Source organism: Bacillus rossius, chromosome 1, assembly GCF_032445375.1.
Source record: "Bacillus rossius redtenbacheri isolate Brsri chromosome 1, Brsri_v3, whole genome shotgun sequence".
NCBI classification, from domain to species: domain Eukaryota; kingdom Metazoa; phylum Arthropoda; class Insecta; order Phasmatodea; family Bacillidae; genus Bacillus; species Bacillus rossius.
In genome coordinates, this window is record NC_086330.1 from 106,811,136 (window position 1) to 106,825,073 (window position 13,938).

General features: G+C 35.6%; 1 protein-coding gene across 1 annotated transcript in view; it reads right to left on the minus strand.

The window, feature by feature from the left end:
• The window catches only part of LOC134541563 (protein cycle), a 320,442-nt gene extending 306,509 nt beyond the window's left edge, over window positions 1-13,933 (minus strand). Inside the window, exon 1 of the mRNA XM_063385080.1 lies at window positions 13,575-13,933. Within this exon, the coding sequence (XP_063241150.1) occupies window positions 13,575-13,693 (119 nt within the window). The 5' untranslated portion in view covers window positions 13,694-13,933. The remainder of the gene's footprint in view (window positions 1-13,574) is intronic.
• Window positions 13,934-13,938: the final 5 nt, after the last annotated feature.

Genomic DNA, 13,938 nt, shown 5'->3' on the forward strand with positions numbered 1-13,938 from the left:
ATATCGACGTCACAACCACAGACTCGTCTCGCTCTAGCCTGGTGTTTTTAGTCTCGGATAATTATGCTACATAAGAGATACACTTGAAAAGCAATGAAACCGTATGGAAACTCATCCAACAAAGCAATATAAGTACAGAATAAAATGGGCCTAGGTCAAAATTTGGCAACTTTACATTGGAGTGAAAGTACTGTTCTTTATATGAAACTGTTTTGTCGCATCAAACCTCAATACGCGTATGGAGCGGCAAGAAGGATCTTTTTCTAACATCCCCAGGTATTTAACATTTTAACTGGACTTGCGTTTGTATGGTTCAAATAAAGCTCTGGAATTTATTTTTATAAATATTTGTTTTATTCAGTTACAATGTTATGCTGGTTCTGAAGAAGACTAACTTTTAACATTTAATAAACTTAAAACGTCAAATTTGGACCAGGACTCGTTAGTCTCAAAGGTATAGACAAGGTCGTATAATGCAGGTTATGGAAAAGGGGGGGGGGGGGGGTTGAGGGGAGGGACGTGAGATTAAACTGAAATAAGGAACAAATTGTACCTATAATATAGAGAAAATTTTAACTATCCCTCAAAAATTGTTTTTAATAACTGATGTTCCTCCTGTAGTTGTTGTTTACTACTGCATGATACCCATGGACCTTCTTGCCCCATGAAAAGAGGTCGAATTAAGAAAAAGTAATAACTTGGTTCCTGATACTGACTCAGTGTCGGAGGAAACGTCGGTAGCAAACTGAATAGCATTAATTGCGATCACTATGGAAGGAAAAGTGGCACATGGAAAGGACTGCAAATTCTGTCAAGGGAGGAAGCAAAGCGTTTTGACGTGATAACGTCTTATAAATCGATGAACGCCGGCTGCACGCACGAAAAAACATAACTCATTGTCACGTTCCGCCTGAGCCGAGCGTGCAAGAACCGGCCAACCACCGTGCGAGAAAATCTTCTATAATATCAAACAGGTTAAGGCGGGCTTTTTAAAAGCATCAATTTAAAAAATTTAATTCATTTGTCCAAATTCGTCATTTTAAATTAACAATTTATTGACATTGATTTGATTTCAGTTTATTTATATAAATAATTGTTCGTGATTATATTTAAACCAATTTATTCAAATTAAATTTGCAAAAACTGTAAATAATATTTGAAAATTAAAAACTATGCAATTTTTCATCCATTTTTTCTTATGACGTTATCACGTAAAATTATCGTCCGTAAACCACTTTACAGATAACCCCCCTTTTTTTTCCAAAACAAATTAAAGCTTTCCTGCGCGTTCGACCGAAGAGGCGCACGAAAGGAGGTCTGTGTGTTTTCAGGCAACTGAGTGGTCGCTGAAAGGGGAAACTATAATTTGCATGGGGACACCACAACTTCACGTGATTGTGTAGACCTATTAACTTTGACTCGCTGATTCCAAGGCGCTCTCTTCTAACATTTAGGTGTCGATGCGTACGTGATTCTCAGTGCCGGATCAACACAGGCGGACTGTCGGCCGTCTGGGCCTCGTCGTGTGTCATCTCGGGGTCGGTGGACAGGTGTGACAATAATGCTAACAAAATGTACCCAGGATTTTCACTACATATTTCTATTTACTACACAGTAACGTAAAAATTGTATAGTATATACCTATAATGTAGGCCAGTATATTAAAATTTCATTTCGCCATCTCAAGTGACTTTCAACGTCACACGTTGGAAGTCAGGTAAAAATTATACGTAGTGCACAATTTAAAAATTACACAAAATACAAAAAACATTTCACTAAAAAACGTTTAATACTGGGTTTCACATTCCATGCTGATTTTTTCTCGTTAAAGGCCATTTCTGTAGATTTAACACTATAAATCGCTTTCATTTGTTGTTCTGTTACTAAGATTTTCAACATATATCCAAAAAGTGCAATAAAATAGATGTTTAAAGTCGCACCAGTGTTTATTATCACTTACGTGAATTTTGTACAACCTTTATAGTTTTCACTTAGTTAAAATATGTTGAAAATATTACTACCAGTACAGAAAATGCAAGAGAGGTATAATGTAAGATTTACAGAAACAGTCCTTAACTAATAGTAATGACGAGAGAGCTTAAAAAAAAAAAAAACTATTGAAAAACTTAAGAATTATATTAAACCTGTACGCCGATGAGCATACGGTTAAGAAGTACCACTAATATCCAGTTTGTGAGTGGTCGTTAATTCCAGCAAATGGAAACGGAAGATAAGGCAGTCACGTTATATAAGCTAAATATTTTTATTTGTAAGTATAGAATACATTTTTAAGTACACATTTCTGTTAACAATCGTTGCCGATTTATAATTTGATAAACGGAACATTTTTTCCATGATGAAATCGGTTTTGTAGCTACTTGAAATAACAGACAAATGGCTACGATTGAAACTAAAAATTGCAACATTTCAATTCGTAACCTAGAATGCGTACACAAATCAGAATCACTAATATTTAACTTTGATACATCAATACTATTTCATGTTATGTAAATATCATATAGGTATACCAAACCACAATAAAATGGCTGTACAGAAAAAAAAAAATTTCATAATTTTTATGGGCTCGTATAATGGCAGGGATTAACCATAAACATGTCATAATAATCAATTTCCGCAAATCATAAAACCAAATAAAGATTCATATCATAGCATTTGTTATATTTCGTGCAATTTTCTTTTAGGTATCTTATCGTGTTTTGACCATTTCCAACTCCTTTCGTACTATATCATAAACTGCTTTCCCCAAGGAAACAATATTTCGCGCCAACAGCACATTCTACTGTGCTCTGATTGGGTTTCCCATAATTTTTAACGAAAAATGTTAAATATAACCTTCTCTGTTAACTCTTAAGTCAACATATGAACTGTCACAACTCCTACACGACAATCGTAGGCCACTTCACTAGTATACATAAATCGACTAATTCTTAATTTCCAACTGCAAACACATCTTAAGTTCCCTTCCCAACAGCAAACTCATTTCTGAACCGAACTTAGCTGAATAGAAGTACGTATTCGGGGAGGAAGAAGGAGAATTGGAAGGTGGAGGAGGTAGAAGAACTGGAAGGGGGAGGAGGTAGGATAACTGGAAAGGGGGAGGTAGGATAACTGGAAGGGGGGAGGTAGGACAATTGGAGGGGGGAGGAGGTAGGAGAAACACACTGCGAGTTTCTTAGCCCGTTAGCATGCTGCTACTCATCCCGCTCAACTGGAGCTGACACTTTCACGAACGCAGCAATAGTGCAGGTGTGAACAATTCATAGCTTATTTAGTAAACCTGGTTGATAAGTATATGAAACTAATAAACAATGGCAAACGAGGTGAGCAGTGTCATTGGGCTATGTTAAACTAATGTTACCTAAATGTTAATCCTCTATGGTTTTAACAAATTATTAATTTAAATATTTACTTATTCAGCATCAAAAATCTAATAAAACTCGCTATAGTGGGTACAAATGCAAACTCGTTAATATGATAATATTAATAATGTTAATGGTAATAATAATAGAAAAACTTATTTTTTTAGGTTTAAATACAAGTCGCTTTTCCTACGTTGTTATTCCACTGTCTCTAGCAGATCTCATCCTTAGTTTTCAGTTTGTATTTAAACGGGCGTTTACTCTCTCTCCCCAATATACGCTTTCTGCCATCAGCTATGTCCTTGTTTCTGTGTGCTCTGTTGCCCGATGTACGCCATACAGCGCAAAAGTTACCAGGAAATATAATTTAAAAATATTTTCTTAATAATACCACCCTGGCTTCTAGCTTTTAGGTCTACATTTTTATATTTTTTTAATCGTTGGTTATTGAAAATGCGCAGAGCAGAGAGCAGAATTTCTGAGGGTTTGAAGATTAGTTATTGAATATTCGCAGAGCAGAAATCAAAATTTTTGAGAGTTTGAAGACTGAATATTAGTAATACGCTAAAAATTACTAAAGTTGCTTTAACTCCTCAAAAATAAATTCAATATGAATCGGTACCTAACCTACCATAACTTTATTACGTATCCAAAGTACGCTCTGGACTTATCCTACTAATATTATAAACGCGAAAGTTTGTAAGTATGGATGGATGAATGTTTGTTACTCTTTCACGTAAAAACTACTGAATGGATTTGAATGAAATTTGGCCTACAGCTAGCTTATAACCTGGATTAACACATAGCCCCAACTTAATATATATAAATCCAGTGTCATGATGTTTGTTTCCAGTGAACTCTTCACCAAGTCAACCGATTTCGATGAAAATTGGCATTTATGTGTAATTTTTTCCAACTTGAAAGATAGGATAGTTTATATTTCTATTAATGGTCTTAATAATTTATAATTAATAATAAATAATAAATAACCGATCGCCATGGGTAAACAAAAAATAAATAGGTCATAAACATACAAACAGTTATTGTGTGACATTTCTCTATGTCCAACACACTGTCATATAGCGCTATCCAGTTAGCTTTAACTCGCAGACAATAAAGCTCCATGTGTTTAGCTCGGGCAACGCCGGGTACTGCAGCTAGTTTTAATATGAAATTCCATCCCTAAGGGAGTGAAAAAGTGTTATTTCATTTTATAACAGAAAAAAATCATAGGTCATAGACATACAAATAGTGAGTGTCATTTCTCTATGTCTGACACACGATCATACACATAGTAAGGTCTGGCAAATTAATATTTTTATCCTTGGTGAGACCAGTCCGCTTAGTGGAGCTCGCAGCGGCTAGCAAAATAAAGTCGCTAATAACAGTTTTGTTCTTAACTTCGTCAATAGATAGAGTTGCCTTGAATTTTAAACGCACCATCGTTTGATGCGTTTGTCATGTCTTTAATTTTCGTTTGTTTGTGCCGTATGCGTTCCTATACCATTCATCCGATTGCGATGAAATTTTGGTGATTTGTTATGCGCATGCCCATGAAGGTTACTGAGACGGTATAACTATTTTTCAATAGTTGGAGCACGAATCGTGTCAAAAAATGTGTTTATTTCATTTTATATAGCGGCACTTCGTCTGTTTTTGTTGTACAAGTGCGCACGCATGACACAATTTATTTAAATATAAAAGAGACAGAGATAGAGTTTTATATATATATATATATATATATATATATATAGAGTGAGATAGAGACGGAGAGATAAGTTGAGATAGAGCGAGGTATAGAGAATGAAATGGGTTAGATAGAGATATACCTATAGATGTATAGAGCTATATAGAGAAATATATAGAAGATATAGAGATAGTGGGAAGTATACATGTAGATATAAAGAGATAAATAGAGAAAGAGAGATACATAGATGTATATAGATGTAGATAGAGATAAATATAGAGAGAGATGGATAGATGATTTGTATATGTGGAACTACTTCAAACATATTACAAAACAAAACTGAATGAGGCAATGCAATGCAGGCCGAGCATTAGATAGATAATAGAATCTTTTCAATATTAGTAATCTCTTATATTTCAGCTTTTTTCTATATTGCTTTATAAAGTCTAAATTACCTACAGACCAGGTAAATAACTATAAACTGGCAGAACAACGTCTGTTGGGATCTGAAAGTGATACAAATTAATTTTCACACTTGACATTCAAATTAAGAAGACAATTACTAACTACACCCTGTGTTCAGCCCGGGCAACGCCGGGTATTGAGCTAGTTTTAATATTTTTGCACGATATTTTCATTGCGGAATCCATCATACATACGTATGTGTATAATCTAGCGTAAATTTATCGTATACTAAATTGTACATCCTTTTCCAAAAAAAAAAAAAAAAAAACTTATACAAAATCACAATCTACTTATTCGAAACAATAAATGTTTAAGTCCCAACGAAAATCCAATTTAAAAAAAATTTGAAGTGAAGTTATTTTACCTAAATTTTTATGACATTAATTTTATAATTTGAACTAAAAGAGACCAAATTGATCATGTGTATGTGTTATATATATATAAATATATATATACACATATATATACATATATATACATATATATATATATCAGCATCACTTATATTATACATCCAGATATGTTCATACGAAAAATTATAAATAATACTACAGTTGTAACAGCGTATTTTTTAATTTCATCAAAAAAAATTGTATTACTGCTGAAAAAGCGTGTGTGCAGTGCAGTGTATTTTTATTTTTATTTGTGTTTGTGTGTGTGTGTGTGTGTGTGTGTGTGTGTGTGTGTGCAGTAAATACTGATAATTCACACCAAAATATTTAATTATAGAAAAATTTCCCCCAAAAAATATCTGTTTAAAGAAATCGTCGATGTATTTAAAAGTGAAATTTTTCTTCGATAAACGCATCTTTAGTTTTGATCCGACACGCACACGGTAAAATATTCAGTAGCAGGCTACTGTGTTGTAATTTAACAGGGAAAAAAAAGAGCTATCTGAGCTCTGGCTCCGCCGCTAACATAGGGATTGCGTACAATCTCTTGGATATTTATTTCTTTTTCCCGCACCGCGGCTGTCAGTTACGTAAGAGCGCGGTATCCGCACAGACGCCAATTGAAGCGCCCCCCCCCCCCCAAACACCACATTAAACTGGCTATTTATAAGGTTAACCATGCGATGTGGCCGAGGCTCGAAAGCGGAATCTCGACGTGTCCATCGCGCGCCAAGGTCGGGCGCCTCCCTCGCGCAGGCACAGCCCGGTGCATGCTGGGAGCACAGCGCGCGACTCGCGGGAATCCACCCGACCCCACAGCCAAATACCGCTTCATATCCTTGCCTTTAATTCAATTATTATTTTTTGGCTACATTATATTTTAATTAATAAATTGTTACAACTATAGTTATATTTATATTTTTTTATGTCAACATATGTGGCGATATAATATAAAATGACACTGATATATACATACATATGTATGTGTATATATGTATGTACCTCGGAGGCATAAAACTTTTGACCACTTTTGGGCAAAATACACTTTTAACCTAAAACTTGACCACCGTGCGCCTCACAAGTGTATATATATTTGTATATATCTGTATATATGTATATATCTGTATATATGTATATATATACATATATATGCAGATATATATACAGATACTAGCTGCCCGACCCGGCTTCGCACGGTTGTATTAATGGGGAAAAAATGAGACCAAATCTCCTATTTACAGTTATAATAAATGAAATAAAATGAAAATTATTTAATTTTGACAAAAACTTAATACAATGCTTTGTAATGTACCGAAGAAAAAACGAATAGCACCGATGGTTTCCCGACTCTCAAGCACGCAACGTTGTCATGGAAACGAAGTACCCGCTGTTTCCGGGCTTAAACACCAATCAACATTGATAATCAGTTTATTATTAATTATAAATTATTAAGACTATTAATCGAAATAAAAACTACCCTATCTCTCAAGTTGGAAACAATTACACATAAATGCCAATTTTCATCGAAATCGGTTGACTTGGTAAAGAGTTCACTGGACCTTTTTAGAAATCAGATGTAGTTAGTAATTGTCTTCTTAATTTGAATAATTTATATCACTTTCAAATCCCGACCGACTTTGTTCTACCAGTGTATAGTTATTTACCTGTATATATCTAAAAATTGGTGGTCTGTATTTAATGAGTGATGAGGACTACACTAACAATGAAATAGTCGTTGCCATGGAGACGAATGAAGCATCAACAATGCTACAGCCGTTGCCGTGGTGATTTTCTGCCAACTCATACATACATCACATTAGAAAACTCTAAAATTATCAGATTAAGACCATTAATCGAAATAAAAACTATCCTATCTCTCAAGTTGGATCGAACTGCACATGGTGTGCGAATTTTATTATAATCGGTTAAGTGGTTTAGGAGTCCATTGAGGACAAACATTGTGACACGAGATTTATATATATTAAGACTAGCTGCCCGACCCGGCTTCGCACGGCTATACTAATGGAAAAAAATTAAGCCACATCACCCATTTACAGTAATGGTAAATAATAAAAAAATCAGTGAAAATTTATTACAATGCTGTATAATGTACCGGAGAGAAAATGAATAGCACCGATGGTTTCCCGACTCGTGCACGCAACGTACAACTGATGTACCCGTACTTCGCTACGGCAGTCTACAGGCAGATCACGCTTGCGCCGCTCATTATACTTGCCCCTCGTTGTGGGTACGCCACTGCCGCGCGATGCCCGTTGCCATGGAGACGCAGAAGGCATGAACAATGCAAAATCCTGTTGCCTTGTTTTAACCACCCATGGGATCTAATTTTCGGAAAATGTCATCCTGCGTAACATAAGGAACATTACTGTGAAGTTTCAAGTCTGTAAAATATAAATACTTGAAAAAAAAGGGTAATTTTTGATATTTAGATACCAGCTAAATTTAAACGGTGATGAGGACTGCACTAACAATGAAATAGTCGTTGTCATAGAGACGAATGAAGCATCAACAAAGCAACAGCCGTTGCCATGGTGATTTCCTACCAACAAATGGAAATTTTGATATATTACCCCCCCCCCTCCCCCCTCCGAAACTCCCCTTGGGATCGGATTTCCGCAGAATCCGTTCTTAGTGAGCGTCTACATCACAAAATGAATAATTATGCTAAATTTCAAGTCAATTGGGTTTATAGTTTTAGAGATCTCGTGATGAGTGAGTCAGTGAGTGGTATTTCGCTTTTATAAATCGCAATAAATTAAAATTGCGACTATAATTTGAGATTTAAACTATCCTATCTCTCAAGTTGGATCGAACTGCACATGGTGTGCGAATTTTATTATAATCGGTTAAGTGGTTTAGGAGTCCATTGAGGACAAACATTGTGACACGAGATTTATATATATTAAGATAAGATAAGATATACAAATATATATAGCCTCTCCATAGTTAAATTTTAAAACGAATGACAGAAGAATTTAGGAAAAACTTAACCTTCAAACTTTTTAAATTGAATTTTCACTGGAGCTTAAAACATCTACAACAATTTTCTTCCCATTAACTACGCACCAAACATGATACAGCTATCAATGTTTGCAGTTTTATTTGTTTTTAATAGACATTTTTGAGAGTAATGTGTTTAATTAATATTTAACAATTGTAACGGAAACTCATGGTGCGTGAACACATTTGAACGATTTAGCAAATAAATTTTACAAACAACACCTTTAAAAAATATATACAAATAATAATAGCAATAAAATAAAATCTTGATGTTAGTAACGACTCGCCCGCGAAGCGATTAGAAATTAAAAAACTAATAATAATAAAAAAATTCTAATCTGGAGGAAAATACACTAGACTAACACCAGACAGCTCTTCACAACACAGGCGACACATGTACGACTTATGGTTCAAACAACACTTTTACGAAACTGTCTAGTGCTTTAAGAGTTGAAATCAGCTTGTTCTCCATGCGGTATATGTATTCTGGGACTTACTAGAAAAGGCAGACGGGAATTGTACCCCGAGCGCCGCATTTTGTGGTGAAAAGGAGGGGGGGGGGGGGGGCTGGCTAAACTGGCTGAGTAATTTTTACTCAAGATATTTACTTGAATATCGTAGTGTAAGAACATAAAAAAAAAGTAGGAGGGCTGATGAACTGAATTATGTGTTGAAAGATACACTTACCTGTATATCATCAAATATTTAAAAACTGATATTTTTCGCGTACAATCCAACTTGCAATGTAATAAAAAATTTTAATGATTGCAAATAAAAGTATTTATATACCATCTAAGTTGAATCAAAAATATTTGAATAGGTGGAATTAATATGTGGTGGCGTTATGAGATGATGTCGGAAAAGGTTTTTTGTTAGGTTGGTTAAAAAAAAAAAACGGGAGTGGCGATGAGTTCTTGCTCCGGACGGAAACTAGTTTAGTTACGTCCCCGTATGTATTCAAAATTGTTGTCCATTCTTGAGTTTTCTCCTATGACAACCAGTGCAAACAAGCCATGGCGTGTATTTCAAAGAGTGTTATAAATCAATCTTCCCCGCATTCAGTTCATGAATCATTAAAAGAACGAAATTTGTATTGCAACAAATAGAGCGTCAAAGCCTTTTTTAATTGAAAAAAAAAACTCCTACGACACCTCAAAAACTTGTCGCTGTCAAAAAATTATTTGAAATAACTGGCGTAAAAAAACGTGAAAAGGGGGGGGGGGGGGGAATTTTTTTTTTTTTACTTCCCTACGCAGTGACGGTGCCGGAATCGTAAATACGCGCTATGTCTATATTCACAGGACGGTCTCAAACCCAGGAGAGGTGGGGGATGGAGCCTATTTGCCTGCCGTCTGCTTTCAAATTGTCCTTATGTTGGTAGTTTTTACGATTTCTTAGTATTTCGGGGAAAAAGTGGAGGTGATATATGTAATCTCCACCCCACTCCCCCTTGCGTGCGCCCCTGCTCAGCCACCGCCGGGCCGCTGGTGTGTCCGAGGAGGCCCCGAGATCCCCCGAGCGGCAGTCGACCCAGATAGCGGGAGCAAAGTCCCCGAGAAAACAACCACGTGTTGATCCCCTGGACAGTATCTCAGACCTGGAGGCAACACATCTGCTTGGATCTTTAACAGTGTGTAACTTCTTCCTGGGCGCCCTCTACAAGAAAGAAAAACACCTTGAGATCCTTGTGATCCGTATTTGTCTAGTTTTTCTGCGAAAAATAATGCCATTAATGGGAAAACGAAACATTTAAATTTTATTAGGATCCAATTTTAAGTGCTGAACCAATACCTTTCGATTTCAATTAAGTTTTCATGATTTAAGATAACAAAAACTCTTCACAGATTTGAATGTCTCGTTTAATGACACGGTTTCGTTGAAATGTTATTGTTAGCATTATATTAATAAAACTAAACCGAGTGTAATTTTTTTTTCTAGAAATAACGTCAACATTGCTTGAGATAAATTAGGAAAAAAAAATATTGATCAAATTTTAATTTCCAGGTTTGCTTTAAAAAAAATTTCGAGAGTTTCCGGCCTTTCCATTAGGGAGCTGTTCTATTACCACCCCCCACCAACAGCAACAAAGTCCAGGGCCGCCACTGCGTTGACCGTTCAACGATCCGAATAATGCGGGAAAAACACAGGCAAACAAAATCGAAGTATCTTATTTTAGAGCATTTGTGTTTGTACCAATAATATCTGATCTGCTCACCCAGCATTATATTAAAGTCTTGCAGAGAAATATATGATAACGATTCTTTGACAGCAAAATTAGTGATATTTTGAAACACAGTGTAGATTACATTGGCTACGATTTATTAGACACGCATTTAAATATTATTTTTAACATAATTAAGAAACAAACAAAATCATGCCTTATGATTGCTAATTAATATTACCTCTTACACCATTTTCGGACGGAAAGACGCATATCTGAACCCGAATTAGTCACTTGTCTACGCTCCAACATAAATTTAAAAGAATTCTAATGATGTCGAAATGTTAAATCAAAACGACTATTTTCAAGTTTGGTTGCGGTGCCTCTCCACAAGACCAAAAAAATTGAAGTTGTGGTTTTTACGTTACGCGACGGGACTTACTGACTTACAGTGGGCTCCAAAACACTGTAAACCGACTGAATGCTCATAAATGTGACGTGTTGGAGTGTGGGCATCGAACCCACGACCCTCGCCCACTGAGCGCGACTCGTCAGCGACCACGGTCTTCGAGGACCTACAACCGGACAGGAAACTCATTCTTAAATTTGGGCGACTTAGTACAAATTTCTTTTCTTGCCTTTCATTTATCGTCACAGTGAAGAGTAAGACAAATATCCACTCTCTGAAATATTTCGTTCGTAGAATGTAGAGGCCATTTTCAGTAGGCTGTGATCTTCCAGGCTTCAGACACTTTTGCATGTCGCGTTATTGTCGACGTTTCAGCGCACACTGCAGTCGCCATCTTTATGGTGCCAAGAGTTCAGAAAGCAGCAAACTGTTGCTGCTACAGACGCAGCAAAAGTCTAGGCACTATCTACTAAGCTTATATGAGTCTACCAAATGAACGACCAAAAATCAAAATTATGGATTTTTATCCTAGTCTAATGGAAAGTGTAATTAGAATTCGGCACAAGTTCTAACAAAAATCTCAGGAGAAAAATGTTATAAAAAGCCTAAAACGCTTTTACATAAGACTCGCACGAGACATCCCCTTGAGTGCATGGTTCAAGTCTGATAACAAATGTACTATCGTACCCATACTGCCGCTCCCGCTGATATGAAGCTTCGCGGAGAGTCGATATACCAAAAATAAATAGGGGAATGGGATGAACTAAATAAGATATGTTTATTATAGAGTAACATAATCCAGTTTGACGGGTTTTAAACATAATCCAGTTGAATACATAACAACATCATTACGCTTGCATTACTTAAAATGTTACACGGATATGAATAGGCCCTAAATTATAAATATTTAAATAGCACGTTTGGTGGTAAAAAAAATAGCCCCTGTAAGCCAACTACTGCATTTTATTCGAAAATGCTAATTGTTCAATAAAACCAGGGTATGAAACTGACGATCACAATGGCAGTTTTTCTACTCTTTTCGCAGTTTTAAAATCGGACAATGCGGGTCAGCAAAACTTCGTTAGTATTATAAAAAAAAATTACTTCCGTATATTCAATGCTTTTTTATACCATATTATTGTACAATATTTTATTAATTCATATGTTACCTACATGTTTATAAATATATATCACAAAATCAAATCAAAATAAGCAGATAAGCAACATGGCTCGCAGCCTAAATTTCTTGTTTCATTCTAACATAAAAAAAACTATTGGGGTAGGCCTGTATGTGATGAGTATGAGAAGCAGTGTTGAGGGGGAATGGGGACACTTAAGGGCAAAAAGTAAGCAATATGTATTAGTGACGGGACATTAAATAATACAGCTCTTGTATGATCGTGTTTAAATATAGAGCATTCTGTAACAGCTAAAAAGTAAACGTTCTAATTTTTTGCAGAGTGCTGGTTAACGGTTATCACAGTGATCTAATGATTTTGCACAGTACTCATCTGTTAATGAATGTGTGGATAAAGTAACTCTTTTTCGCGTTTTGCCCAGGTGCACAACACATTTAAAACGATAACGCCAAACTTTTCACTATATATATATATATATATATATATATATATATATATATATATATATATATATATATATATATATAAAAATAATACATGTATTGAATAATTCATTCTGAGAAATAGAAGAAAACTTTTTAAGTAGGTACAATTATTTCTACTCGACTACTCAGAATCATAAACATGAAGTAAGGATTATTCGGCAGCTCGCGTGATGGAAAAGTAAACAACGTGCTGCCTACTTCGGCTACCCTCGTTTTGCGCGCGATGTTTTGGATTACATAATCCGCGCTGTGCTATACACTGCGCAAGTAAAAATAATGCATGAAAAAATTACACAAACCATGAAATCGATCAAAATACGCTAACACTACTACAAAAAATATTTAAATCAAATACTATCTAGTTTTATGACATGCTAAACAGCAAGAAAAGCTGCTTATTCAAAAAAATGACCTTGCACAAAATAATGCACTTACCGATCCGATGACTGCACTGCAGAAATTCTAAGATGTTTCGCTTCAGACTTCTTGACATGTAGTGAAATATTAAAATCACTTATCACTAACATCTGGTGACACTTTTCGCTCCACAACATACTCCCGAAACTGATCACATTCTATGCCCCAGAGAAATAAAAACATTTTGCATGTTACATGCCACACCGTCTGCCATTAAACAGCCACTCTGACAGCTGACGTCACACGTGTCCAGTAGTTGACCTACGCTCCACCAGCAGCAGCACAAGGTGAATATTTCAGGTTAGCCAACACGAACACTGGTTTGAACTTAAAATTCTCTCTGCCCGTATATTATATCAAGCACGAAAACTTTTTTTTTATT